The sequence below is a fragment of the Protobothrops mucrosquamatus genome, unplaced genomic scaffold (genome assembly GCF_001527695.2).
Source record: "Protobothrops mucrosquamatus isolate PMUCROS unplaced genomic scaffold, P.Mucros_1.0 scaffold78, whole genome shotgun sequence".
NCBI lineage: Eukaryota > Metazoa > Chordata > Lepidosauria > Squamata > Viperidae > Protobothrops > Protobothrops mucrosquamatus.
Window position 1 is genome coordinate 1300309 of NW_015386455.1, and position 12434 is coordinate 1312742.

Sequence of the window (12434 nt, forward strand, 5' to 3'; positions counted from 1 at the left end):
GCGGAGCGGCGCGGTGCGGTGGGAGGCGGCAGGACGGGGGGAGGGGTTACCTGCATCCTGCCAGCCGAACTCTGGAAGCCTGCCTGAATACCCGTATTTTCCGGCGTATAAGACGACTGGGCGTATAAGACGACCCCCGACTTTTGAGAAGATTTTCAGGGTTTAGAAAGTCGTCTTATACGCCGGAAAATACGGTAGTGTGTTTTATAGATCCATAAATATGCTGTCCAGTTTTTTTTTTTCATAATTCAATTCCATTTTCCTCATTTAATTTTTTTGGCCTTGCAATTGTTCTGTTAATATAACATTGCCATAAAAATGGAGCTCTTTGTAGAAATCTTTTCTGGGTGACATTGGTCCAGTCATTATCATGTGACCTAACCTTTCTCATAGATCTGCTATGAAGAGCAATGAAGTGATCTTGGAAGATGGGATTGAGACAAACACTAGCACTGTTCAGCACTTCAAGTTCAGTCTCCAAAAAGTGCTTCAAAATATGCAGGGCCATGGATGCAACCCCTGTCTTCAGCATCTTAAAACAAATGCTCTGCACTACTTTAAGGTCATGCAGACAAATGCCTCATTTGCACTCCCATCACTCTGAAGCTTCTTTTGGAAATGTGAACCCAAAGTGATGCGTGCCTATAATAATGTTAGTACTTTCATTTTTGGCTCTGAAATATTTTTAACTCAAAAAAAGATCCTGGCTTGGATCTTTAAAATCCTTAAAACCCTCAGCAAAATTAAACTCATAATAATCTAATTTTTCTTCCTGGCCATGTGTTACTCTTGAACTGTGTGTTTGGGTTATCAGAAGGTGTGGTGACTGGGGATTACGGAAATCTTTCTAAAGCATACAGAATAATGTATATATGTAAAGAATAAGTAAATGCAACTTGCAGTAGTGACAAGGAGCATTTGGGAAAGGTGTTAACAATACACATTGTATACTTGGAATTCTATAAATGACTTTAACAAACTTACAGAATAGATTCCTGAGCAAATTTTGACAGGTACCCCAGAGACAGGTGGTAGAGTAGGAATAAGGAATAAATGAAAAATAATCAAATCAGAGAAGTTCAGGGTAATCTCGTCCAGGATCTGGTATCAAGAATAATACTAATTAAGGGTTTAAAAGAAATTTGAAGTTAGAGGTGAAATGGTCTTAATAATATCGAACGGTAGTAAAAAAAAATTGCTAAGGGCAAAATGTTGTCTTCAAATTCTTGCTCTTTTGATCAGTCTAATTTGCTCAATTTCTTAATTGTATTTCACCAGCAAATTGTAGACAAGGCCCAGGAAATGTTCTGAATGTTGTGTTACAAGTTTTGTTTTGTTTTTTTAAGTTCAGTCAGGTCTCTAGTTGTTATTGTAGATACAATTCAATGAACCTGAAAAATTGGGTTCATTGTTGTTTTGTTCCTGGATGGCTACAATTTTTTTCAATTAATTTTCTATGTCAGTTGCACCTTTTTCTGGAGAAGTGTAGCTAACAATAGTCACTTGTACATTAATCTTACCTTCACAGATACTCTCTTACAGTGCTTTTTTTGTTAAAAAAAAAAAAGGTGCTGGAACTCATACACGTCCTACAACTCGCCTTCCCTATCCTACAAGGTTCCATCCAAAAAAGGTGCTGGAACTCCGTTCTGGGCGTTTTATGAGAAAAAAAGCCCTGCTCTCTTATTTCTAAGTGGTTAGTAATAAAACTTTTGCTTATGGAGACTGAGAGATTTCTGAGAAAGAAGAGTCTCCTTTGGCAAGATGGATAGCATACAATTTTGATAGATAAGTAAATAAAATAGAGGAGAAAGAGAACTGGTTGTTTATTCTCTGCCTCCTCTGCTTTCTCGGCAATCATTTTCCTGGTCATTTTCAAAAACCTTGGTTCTGCCTAAGGAGCTATTTGTAATCCTTGCACCAGTAACCCTATAGACAGTACAATGGAGTTATTGAGAATACCTGTGGTCTTCTGGGTCTTAATTCAGGAAAATACTTGGCATGAATATTATTCATTTATATTTTGTCCTCTTTGCAGAAGCCAAAGAAACCACCACCTCCTGCAAAAGGTCAAGGTATGTCTGATAGGCTTTTATTAGACCATAATTGCAAAAGAGAGTGTAGTTGATTGGAAATTATTAATATATTCTGAGTGGAAAAAAATATCTCAATCAGAATTATTGCTTTTTAACATGTTGCCTATGAGATGAAATCCATTCGTACCCAAAGTGTCTTGAAACATAGACAGTTTTTATTATTGGAAACAATGATGTGGCATCTTGTGAGCCATCACTTTCTGCTATACATACAGATACTTAGGTCTCGATTAGTGCAGTTAACAAAGCCCATGAAATGGGATTCCACTACAGTATTCAAAGTAATAGTTGCATGGAAAATAAGATAGTTGGTTCCAGTTCAACAGAAATTGACAATTAAAAATTCTAAATATATTTTTATATGTTTATTAATGAAATACCATATAACAGTAAAAGAGGATAAACCCATACCCAAAGTATACATAGTATATGTTGTATTCTGCTGTAGTTCTTCAAAATGAGCATTTTCTTTTCTCTGTTTTTCACACACAAAGATTCACATCTATAATCTCAATGGTAACTGCTCACATGCTAGTCACAACTGTATGTGCACTAGCCTTGTACTAGTTAATTTTGGTTCAGACTAAATGCAGCCTAGTATTTTATGAATCACAATCAAATTGTGCACTATTCAGACTCGCATTAATTATGACCCATTATTTATTTATTTATAAATTATTTATTGTTTTTTATTATTTATTTATATTATTTATTTAAACATTCATGACTTCTACGAATACAGATGAGATAATCCTGAACATACTTCCATGTAATAGTGTGTAACTATTTTTTTTCTATATCTTTTTAACGATATATTCAGTTGTACAAGTTTTAAAAAGCTACGCCATGAAACAATTCTTGTTTTTAAAGACTAAAATTCTTATGCTGGTCAGCACTTCTAAACAGATTTCTATTTCTGCCACATATTTGATAGATGTAAAATACATTTTAGTTATTAATTATCATATAGTAATTTCTCTACTAAAGCAGTGTGATTTTTAAATATTGGCTCTATCTGCAGGTTCTAAGGCTGATCTTCTACCTGTGGAGAAGAAGTTTCCTCATCTCAGGAATGAAGAAAAAGGTAAGATCAGAAAAAGGTAATATGATACTAAAAACATAAATTTTCAGGACTGTAGTTTAAAACAGCAGCCTTAGTATGAATATATGCATGTGATTCAGGTGATTAGAAAAGAGCTAAATAATATTTTTTGGATTTTTACAAATTCTACAGTGTGTATCCCTGAAGTAGCAAGCGCTAACTATAAATATCATTCAGTGTAATATTACAGGCATATGTAGATTAAAAATAACTAGTTTTTTAAAGCAGACGAGAGATATAGATGCTATATAAAATTTATTTTGTTGGCAGTAAAAAGAAATTTAAACTCCATCCAAAATAGATTTGTTAGAGTTTTTTTTCCTATTTTTATTATTTTTATAAATAACTGAAGATGGTGAATATACCTAATATTCCCTGTTCCTCCTATTCTCCCCCATAACAAGCTTATCTGCAACCAACTCGACCCTCTTTCACTGACCGGGTTTCGGTAAGTCGGTCGAAAGTACGGTTTCCATCCTAATCTTGAGTGTCGAAGGACCACGGAATTGGTAATCTAGTCTGACCGAGAGTATGTAAAATTTCTTATGTTTTAAGTACAAAAGACGTTTTTTGAAACGATTACTTAGGACACCGGGTCCCTTAAGTTGATTTTACAGAGTTTATGAATAATATGCTGGATTCCACTTGTATCCATTTAAAAAGAGCAAATGTAGGAACCTGAGAAACTAAACTAAAGGAAGGAAGGAAGATTTCTTGGTTTTGATTCAACTATGCACTGTTTTTGTCTTAGTTTTATTTGAAATTGCTTCCAGAATGCAAATTGGGGTATTTGTCCAGAACTGCCTATGTCCACGCAAGAAACTTTTATTAATTATTTCTGCATTATTTTTATGGTAAATGTTATTTACTCACTCTGTTGCCAGATGAAAAACCAGTGTTGGATCAGAAGACATCTAAACCAGTGGCTCCCCGAGTACCACCAAAAAAGCCTGTCCCTCCAAACAAGACTAACAGCCTATTAAAAGCCGGGATGTTACTTTCAAAATGGCCAGATAAGACAGTTTTGCAACCACCCGTTTCTAAGTAAGTATCTTATTTTGTGATTGAAATTCTTTGTAACTATATTGCAAAGTATTATTATATCCTTATTTACCTTTTATAACCCCGTCCTTTCAAAGGATGCTTTTGAAATTGGGAGAACGTGCTGTAGGTTTTTACATTCACACTTGTTTCTCCCATCTCAATTTGTTTTCCTTATTATTATTTGCTCAGACACGCAGAGTAGTGAAAGATAATGTCCTTACTTCACTTCCCAAGTTTATGTTGAAACTATAGATTGCTGAGTATGCAAATCATGAGTTGTAGTAACAGATAAAAGAGAACTGAAGGAGGCAACCTGCATTTAAGAAGGGAGCAAAAATTCTGTGCATCTCTGCCTATATCTCAGCTTCTAACCCACAATTTGAGGAATTGGATTTTTGAAGAATGCATGTAATTTTTGTAAAAGTATATATAAAGTTTTTGTTACATGTTTTATTTTACCTTAATTGCTAATAAAATCACTTAACTTTTGAACATAGGATAAATGGGGAAATTGCATCCTGGAGGCCAAAGTCTGAAATTGAGCCATCAGTGAAACCAAAGATAGACTCTGAACAGTTACCATTGAAATCAAAATCAGTAGAGGTAGACTCAGCCGCACTACGGAACTTGAAAGAAACAGGTAAGTTTGAAAAGTGTACATAATGAATCTCAATTTTCTGCTCCACAGTATTAGAATAAGCCACAACAAAGAATAAACAACATCTTCAGCAAGGAATACTTTATTATCAGTGGATTCTGCTGTAGGAAAGCTCTGTGGTAAGGGTTGGTAGCAGAGGACCTATAAGTATCAGTTATCTGAAACTACTGTCCTTGATGGCCCTCAGAATCCCTTCATACTTTTTTCCTCTACTTTTGGTGGGAAATTTAAAGAGAAAGCTGTCTTGCAGCAAAGCAGAGTACTTTCCTTTAGCATTATTCTTTAATCCTAAGAATGCTTGTGAGTACCTTTTAGGATCCTTTAGGCATTGTTAGAAAATGAAAGACATACTACTTGGAGACATGCTCTCTTGCTTTGAAAAGAGTACCCTGAAGTTTGCCTTCTGATAAATGATATCTTCTATCCACCATTCCTTCCATTCTCGATGCAGATATTTCTGACCATTCAAAATTCTAGATATGTCCACCATCTCCAAATGTGGTCTATGTCTTGCTTATGGCATAATAAATATTCATTTTTTAAAATACTGGAAGATTTTCCCTACCTCAGACTTCTGGAACTATTTAAAAATAATTATTCAGCTAGACTCTACAGGTTTCTGGAATTTGTTGTTTATTAATTTATTTTGGAATTATTCCAATACCTGGAAAGCTGAAATGAGGTGCACTGTATACTGTTGAGAATGCTTATGCCCATTACAAGTTTCAAACTGATAATGGGAAAAATAATGTTTACGTATAATGCATTTTTTAAAAAAAGAGAGAATCCTTAACATAAGCTCTTTCACATTATAGAACTCATTCTCCTGTTATTTTATTATGCTTCAAAAGAAGGTCTCAAGCATCTGTTTTGTTAAAGTTCAGTACCTATAAAATGTATCAATTTACAATATCTTATGGTTTTTTTAAATAATTCACAGGTTTTGTATTACAATAATTTGTGCTAGTATCAGGGTCTGCAGAAATGAGCAGAATAAATTGGTATCTGAGAAGCAAACTGAGGTCTCATTCATATTAGGAAAGCAAAATCAGAATATCGAAGCAAATCACAAAGCTTCTTTCATAGTTACTATATACTAGTGTAAGCCTGGTTTCTTTATAATCACTGTTGTAGGTTCTTTTTCCCTTAGGGCCTTTTGATATTTTCATTTGTCTATTATATCTGAGGAAATAGCTTTTGAGCCTTAGTGATCAGGATGAGGCGTGTATGTTCTTCAGTTACAATTAACATGTCTTATTTTTAAAGATAATTTCCGTTATACTTCAGCATTTTATTTGTAATTGTAAATCAGGCAGGTCTCAAAAATCATTAAACAATCAAGCAACATACTGATTTTTCTGCAAGAACAGAATGCACCCAAATTTGGTCAAGGAGGTCACACAAGTACATCACACAGAAATATACTCTTCCCCCCTTTTTTATTTATATTCTTGCATATTAATAGGAAGAGCTTTTAGAATTCTGGCATGCACAACTGGAAAGACCATATACAATTTCTTTTCAAATTCTGGAGACTCTTGCTTCACCATGGGCCAGTAGAAAAGGGTTTTCGGTTTCAGATGTTCTCCCTTCAAACAGTCAGAAATGGCGTAATCCATTTTAATGTAGAGGTCCATATTTCATGTCCAATTATAATTAGCCTTTGAGTTACAGTTAGTCTTTGAACCTGCCCATCATCGTTGTAACTTTGGGGTGGTTGTAAAGCAAATTGGTCATATAATCATCCCAATTTTATGACCTTTTTTGTGGCAGTTGTAAAGTGAATGCTGCAATTGTTAAGCAAATAATGTCATTAAATGAACCAGTGGTTTGCTTTGGGCACAGGTTTGCTGAAAATTGGAAGTAAATACCAGGTTTTAGCTATGACTGTGAAGGGGCCCCAACCGTCAGAATTTCAAATCCGGGCCATGAGTACCCCCCCCCCAGATAGGGACATTAGAACTTTGAAAGGTCACTAAGTGACTAGTCATAAGTTGACTATCTGTACGTTCAGAAAATAGAACAGGAAGAAATGAGCTCTTTTAGAGGCCTTTACTTATTTGAACATAACAAATGACTCTAAAGGTTGGAGGGACGTTCACAGCTAGCCATCAGTCATAAATTCCATCAGAGTTTATGCCTTAAACCAAATAAAGAAAAATGTAAGTATTTATAGCAACTTAATCAAATAGAAAAGCATAATTATTCTTTTTTGATATAGGATACTATTACCCAAAGTGCAGTAAATTTTAATACCAGATAAAAATAAAAATATTTTGTAGCACTGAGCCTGAAGCAATAAAAAGGTGTTTTTTATACAACCATCTAAGATTGTGGTATTTTAATAGTTGAAATTTTAAAATTACAAAAGGGAACTGTCCAGTATAAAAAAGACAAATTTGTTATTTGGGCATGCAAATGTTCTTGATGTATCAAAGCTAAGCTATCCCTTTTACGCTTGGTTGGGTAAAGAACGGGGACTAAAAATCTCCAAACTTCCAGAGCATAGAGGATTTCATGCAGGATTGAAATTATGGGATATTTCTGACCATTGCAGTTCAAGTGACTGTCAGCCTGGTTGGGGATGCTTGTGTAGAGAGGTCACCTGAATCTCCCAGAGCGATCCAGGGAGATGTAAGCAACAGTTTTGTCTCTGTATATCGTTGGATTCAAAAAACCCTATTTGCCTGGACATGCATAAAAAGGGTTTGTAGAGAATCATGCAAACAACTTATTTCATCACTTCATGAGACAGAGCTTCCAGTAATTACAGGGCCATAAATCATGTGTTATCTTAAAGAGATGTGGTACATAATATCTCTATATCTGTGCATTTATGTTTCTAAATGGGATATAGGGATATAGATTTTTTTTGCTCAGTTTATAAACCACATTGATTTGCCTTTTAACCTCCTTTCCCCCTCTCCCTCCCCCATGTATTGCATATATAGTTTATCCTAGTGAAACAATTTTTCTACAAGACAATCCTATAAAACTGCCATTTAGATTAGATTATGTGCATGCATTCTGTAGTGTCAGTGGCACACACCCTTTACTACTTTAGCAATAGTGCTGATACCTTTTGATTTGTACATATTTGCAGTATATTTTTAATCTGATTTAATATTTGGAAAAAATAAATAATTTTGGTATATATACCAATTTTTATATTATATTTTATATTTGGTATATTTATATAGATATGCATTTATTAATTGAATTTGAATATGTACAAAGGACATGATAGAGCAGTAGTGTAAATATTTATTAATTTTTTCCACTAAATATTTCTGATTTCTGACTTTCTCTACACCCGACTGGATTGCTCTCTTCCATTCTGAACCCCAATAATGTCCTTTCCAACTGAGCTTAAGGTGAAATGTTCAGATAGTCCTCAACTTATAACAGTTGATTTAGTGACCATTCAAAGTTACAATAGCACTGAAAGAAGCGACTTATGACCATTTTTCACACTTATGACCATTGCAGCATCTTCATAGTCACGCAATCAGAATTAAAATGCTTAGCAACTGACTCGTATTTATGATGGTTGCAGCGTCCCGGGGTCACGTGATCATCTTTTGTGACCTTCTGACAAGCAATGTCAATGGAGAAACCAGATTCACTTAACAACCATGTTACTAAGTTAACAACTGCAGTGATTCACTTAACAAGTGGAAAGAAGGGTCGTAAAATGGGACAAATATGCTTAGCAACATAAATTTTGGGCTCAATCATGGTCATAAGTCGAGGACTACCTGTAGATGTGCCACGGCACCTGTGGTGGGCATGTTTTTTGGAGAGAGATTCCTCCTGCAGAGGAATAGAGCAACAGGCCTCATTCCCACACATCTATATATAAAGAATACTAGACAACCCATGATCCATTGGGTCAGTCTTTCCACATATAATATAGGCTTGCACAGTTTCCCTTCACCTCACAACCCTGAGGAGAGCTCCGGTTAAGCCTTCTCTTCCTCCTCAGCTGATCCAATGAATTGCCTGCCACTGCTGAGGGGAGGGGAAACCAAGAAAGTTGCAGACCACNGACGTTGGTTGAGCTGGGAGAAAGTGACTGGCCCAAAGCCATTCAGCCAGCTTTCATGCCAAAGGTAGGATTAGAACTCACAGCTTCCTGGTGCCTTAACCATTAGATCAGACTGGCTCTCATACATTTTAAAGAATACAAAATTCATGTTTTCTGCAAAAAACTTTGCTAATGAATCCTGTGGCCCAGGGAATTCAACGTTTTACAGAGTTTATGAATAATATGCTGGATTCCACTTGTATCCATTTAAAAAGAGCAAATGTAGGAACCTGAGAAACTAAACTAAAGGAAGGAAGGAAGATTTCTTGGTTTTGATTCAACTATGCACTGTTTTTGTCTTAGTTTTATTTGAAATTGCTTCCAGAATGCAATTTGGGGTATTTGTCCAGAACTGCCTATGTCCACGCAAGAAACTTTTATTAATTATTTCTGCATTATTTTTATGGTAAATGTTATTTACTCACTCTGTTGCCAGATGAAAAACCAGTGTTGGATCAGAAGACATCTAAACCAGTGGCTCCCCGAGTACCACCAAAAAAGCCTGTCCCTCCAAACAAGACTAACAGCCTATTAAAAGCCGGGATGTTGCTTTCAAAATGGCCAGATAAGACAGTTTTGCAACCACCCGTTTCTAAGTAAGTATCTTATTTTGTGCTTGAAATTCTTTGTAACTATATTGCAAAGTATTATTACATCCTTATTTACCTTTTATAACCCCGTCCTTCCAAAGGATGCTTTTGAAATTGGGAGAACATGCTGTAGGTTTTTACATTCACATTTGTTTCTCCCATCTCAATTTGTTTTCCTTATTATTATTTGCTCAGACACGCAGAGTAGTGAAAGATAATGTCCTTACTTCACTTCCCAAGTTTATGTTGAAACTATAGATTGCTGAGTATGCAAATCATGAGTTGTAGTAACAGATAAAAGAGAACTGAAGGAGGCAACCTGCATTTAAGAAGGGAGCAAAAATTTTGTGCATCTCTGCCTATATCTCAGCTTCTAACCCACAATTTGAGGAATTGGATTCTTGAAGAACGCATGTCATTTTTGTAAAAGTATATATAAAGTTTTTGTTACATGTTTTATTTTACCTTAATTGCTGATAAAATCACTTAACTTTTGAACATAGGATAAATGGGGAAATTGCATCCTGGAGGCCAAAGTCTGAAATTGAGCCAGCAGTGAAACCAAAGATAGACTCTGAACAGTTACCATTGAAATCAAAATCAGTAGAGGTAGACTCAGTCGCACTACGGAACTTGAAAGAAACAGGTAAGTTTGAAAAGTGTACATAATGAATCTCAATTTTCTGCTCCACAGTATTAGAATAAGCCACAACAAAGAATAAACAACATCTTCAGCAAGGAATACTTTATTATCAGTGGATTCTGTTATAGGAAAGCTCTGTGGTAAGGGTTGGTAGCAGAGGACCTATAGGTATCAGTTATCTGAAACTACTTTCCTTGATGGCCCTCAGAATCCCTTCATACTTTTTTCCTCTACTTTTAGTGGGAAATTTAAAGAGAAAGCTGTCTTGCAGCAAAGCAGAGTACTTTCCTTTAGCATTATTCTTTAATCCTAAGAATGCTTGTGAGTACCTTTTAGGATCCTTTAGGCATTGTTAGAAAATGGAAGACATACTACTTGGAGACATGCTCTCTTGCTTTGAAAAGAGTACCCTGAAGTTTGCCTTCTGATAAATGATATCTTCTATCCACCATTCCTTCCATTCTCGATGCAGATATTTCTGACCATTCAAAATTCTAAATAAGTCCACCATCTCCAAATGTGGTTTATGTCTTGCTTATGGCATAATAAATATTCATTTTTTAAAATACTGGAAGATTTTCCCTACCTCAGACTTCTGGAACTATTTAAAAATAATTATTCAGCTAGACTCTACAGGTTTCTGGAATTTGTTTGTTTGTTTATTAATTTATTTTGGAATTATTCCAATACTTGGAAAGCTGAAATGAGGTGCACTGTATACTATTGAGAATGCTTATGCCCATTACAAGTTTCACACTGATAATGGGAAAAATAATGTTTACGTATAATGCATTTTTTTAAAAAGAGAGAATCCTTAACATAAGCTCTTTCACATTATAGAACTCATTCTCCTGTTATTTTATTACGCTTCAAAAGAAGGTCTCAAGCATCTATTTTGTTAAAGTTCAGTACATATAAAATGTATCAATTTACAATATCTTATGGTTTTTTAAAGTAATTCACAGGTTTTGTATTACAATAATTTGTGCTAGTATCAGGGTCTGCAGAAATGAGCAGAATAAATTGGTATCTGAGAAGCAAACTGAGGTCTCATTCATATTAGGAAAGCAAAATCAGAATACCGAAGCAAATCACAAAGCTTCTTTCATAGTTACTATATACTAGTATAAGCCTGGTTTCTTTATAATCACTGTTGTAGGTTCTTTTTCCCTTAGGGCCTTTTGATATTTTCATTTGTCTATTATATCTGAGGAAATAGCTTTTGAGCCTTAGTGATCAGGATGAGGCGTGTATGTTCTTCAATTACAATTAACATGTCTTATTTTTAAAGATAATTTTCGTTATACTTCAGCATTTTATTTGTAATTGTAAATCAGGCAGGTCTCAAAAATCATTAAACAATCAAGCAACATACTGATTTTTCTGCAAGAACAGAATGCACCCAAAGTTGGTCAAGGAGGTCACACAAGTACATCACACACAAATATACTCTTCCCCCCTTTTTTATTTATATTCTTGCATATTAATAGGAAGAGCTTTTAGAATTCTGGCATGCACAACTGGAAAGACCTTATACAATTTCTTTTCAAATTCTGGAGACTCTTGCTTCACCATGGGCCAGTAGAAAAGGGTTTTCGGTTTCAGATGTTCTCCCTTCAAACAGTCAGAAATGGCGTAATCCATTTTAATGTAGAGGTCCATATTTCATGTCCAATTATAATTAGCCTTCGAGTTACAGTTAGTCTTTGAACCTGCCCATCATCGTTGTAACTTTGGGGTGGTTGTAAAGCAAATTGGTCATATAATCATCCCAATGTTATGACCTTTTTTGTGGCAGTTGTAAAGTGAATGCTGCAGTTGTTAAGCAAATAATGCCATTAAATGAACCAGTGGTTTGCTTTGGGCACAGTTTTGCTGAAAACTGGAAGTAAATACCAGGTTTTAGCTATGACTGTGAAGGGGCCCCAACCGTCAGAATTTCAAATCCGGGCTATGAGCACCCCCCCCTCCAGATAGGGACATTGACACTCTCCGTCCGACGGCGTCCCGAAGAGACAAAGACGACAGGAACGCAGGAACGTGGTGAAAGCAAGGTGATTTATTTCCTGGCCAAAACAAAGTCAGCACTGGGAGTGGTTTGCTCCCAGTGCTGTATATAGAGGTGCCACACCCCTTCCCCCCGCCCCCAACAGCAAGCCAACATCCGCCTGTATCCCATAAACGTCCCCGTAGTCCGGCCCCGCCCCTCCCTGG

At 35.6% G+C, this 12434-nt stretch overlaps 1 protein-coding gene across 1 annotated transcript in view; it reads left to right on the forward strand.

Moving 5' to 3' along the window:
* Window positions 1-12434, forward strand: part of CD2AP (CD2 associated protein) — a 72217-nt gene that overhangs the window by 38470 nt on the left and 21313 nt on the right. Inside the window, exons 10-13 of the mRNA XM_015812295.1 lie at window positions 2039-2075; window positions 3118-3180; window positions 4083-4242; window positions 10081-10223. Coding sequence (XP_015667781.1) covers window positions 2039-2075; window positions 3118-3180; window positions 4083-4242; window positions 10081-10223 — 403 coding nt within the window. The remainder of the gene's footprint in view (window positions 1-2038; window positions 2076-3117; window positions 3181-4082; window positions 4243-10080; window positions 10224-12434) is intronic.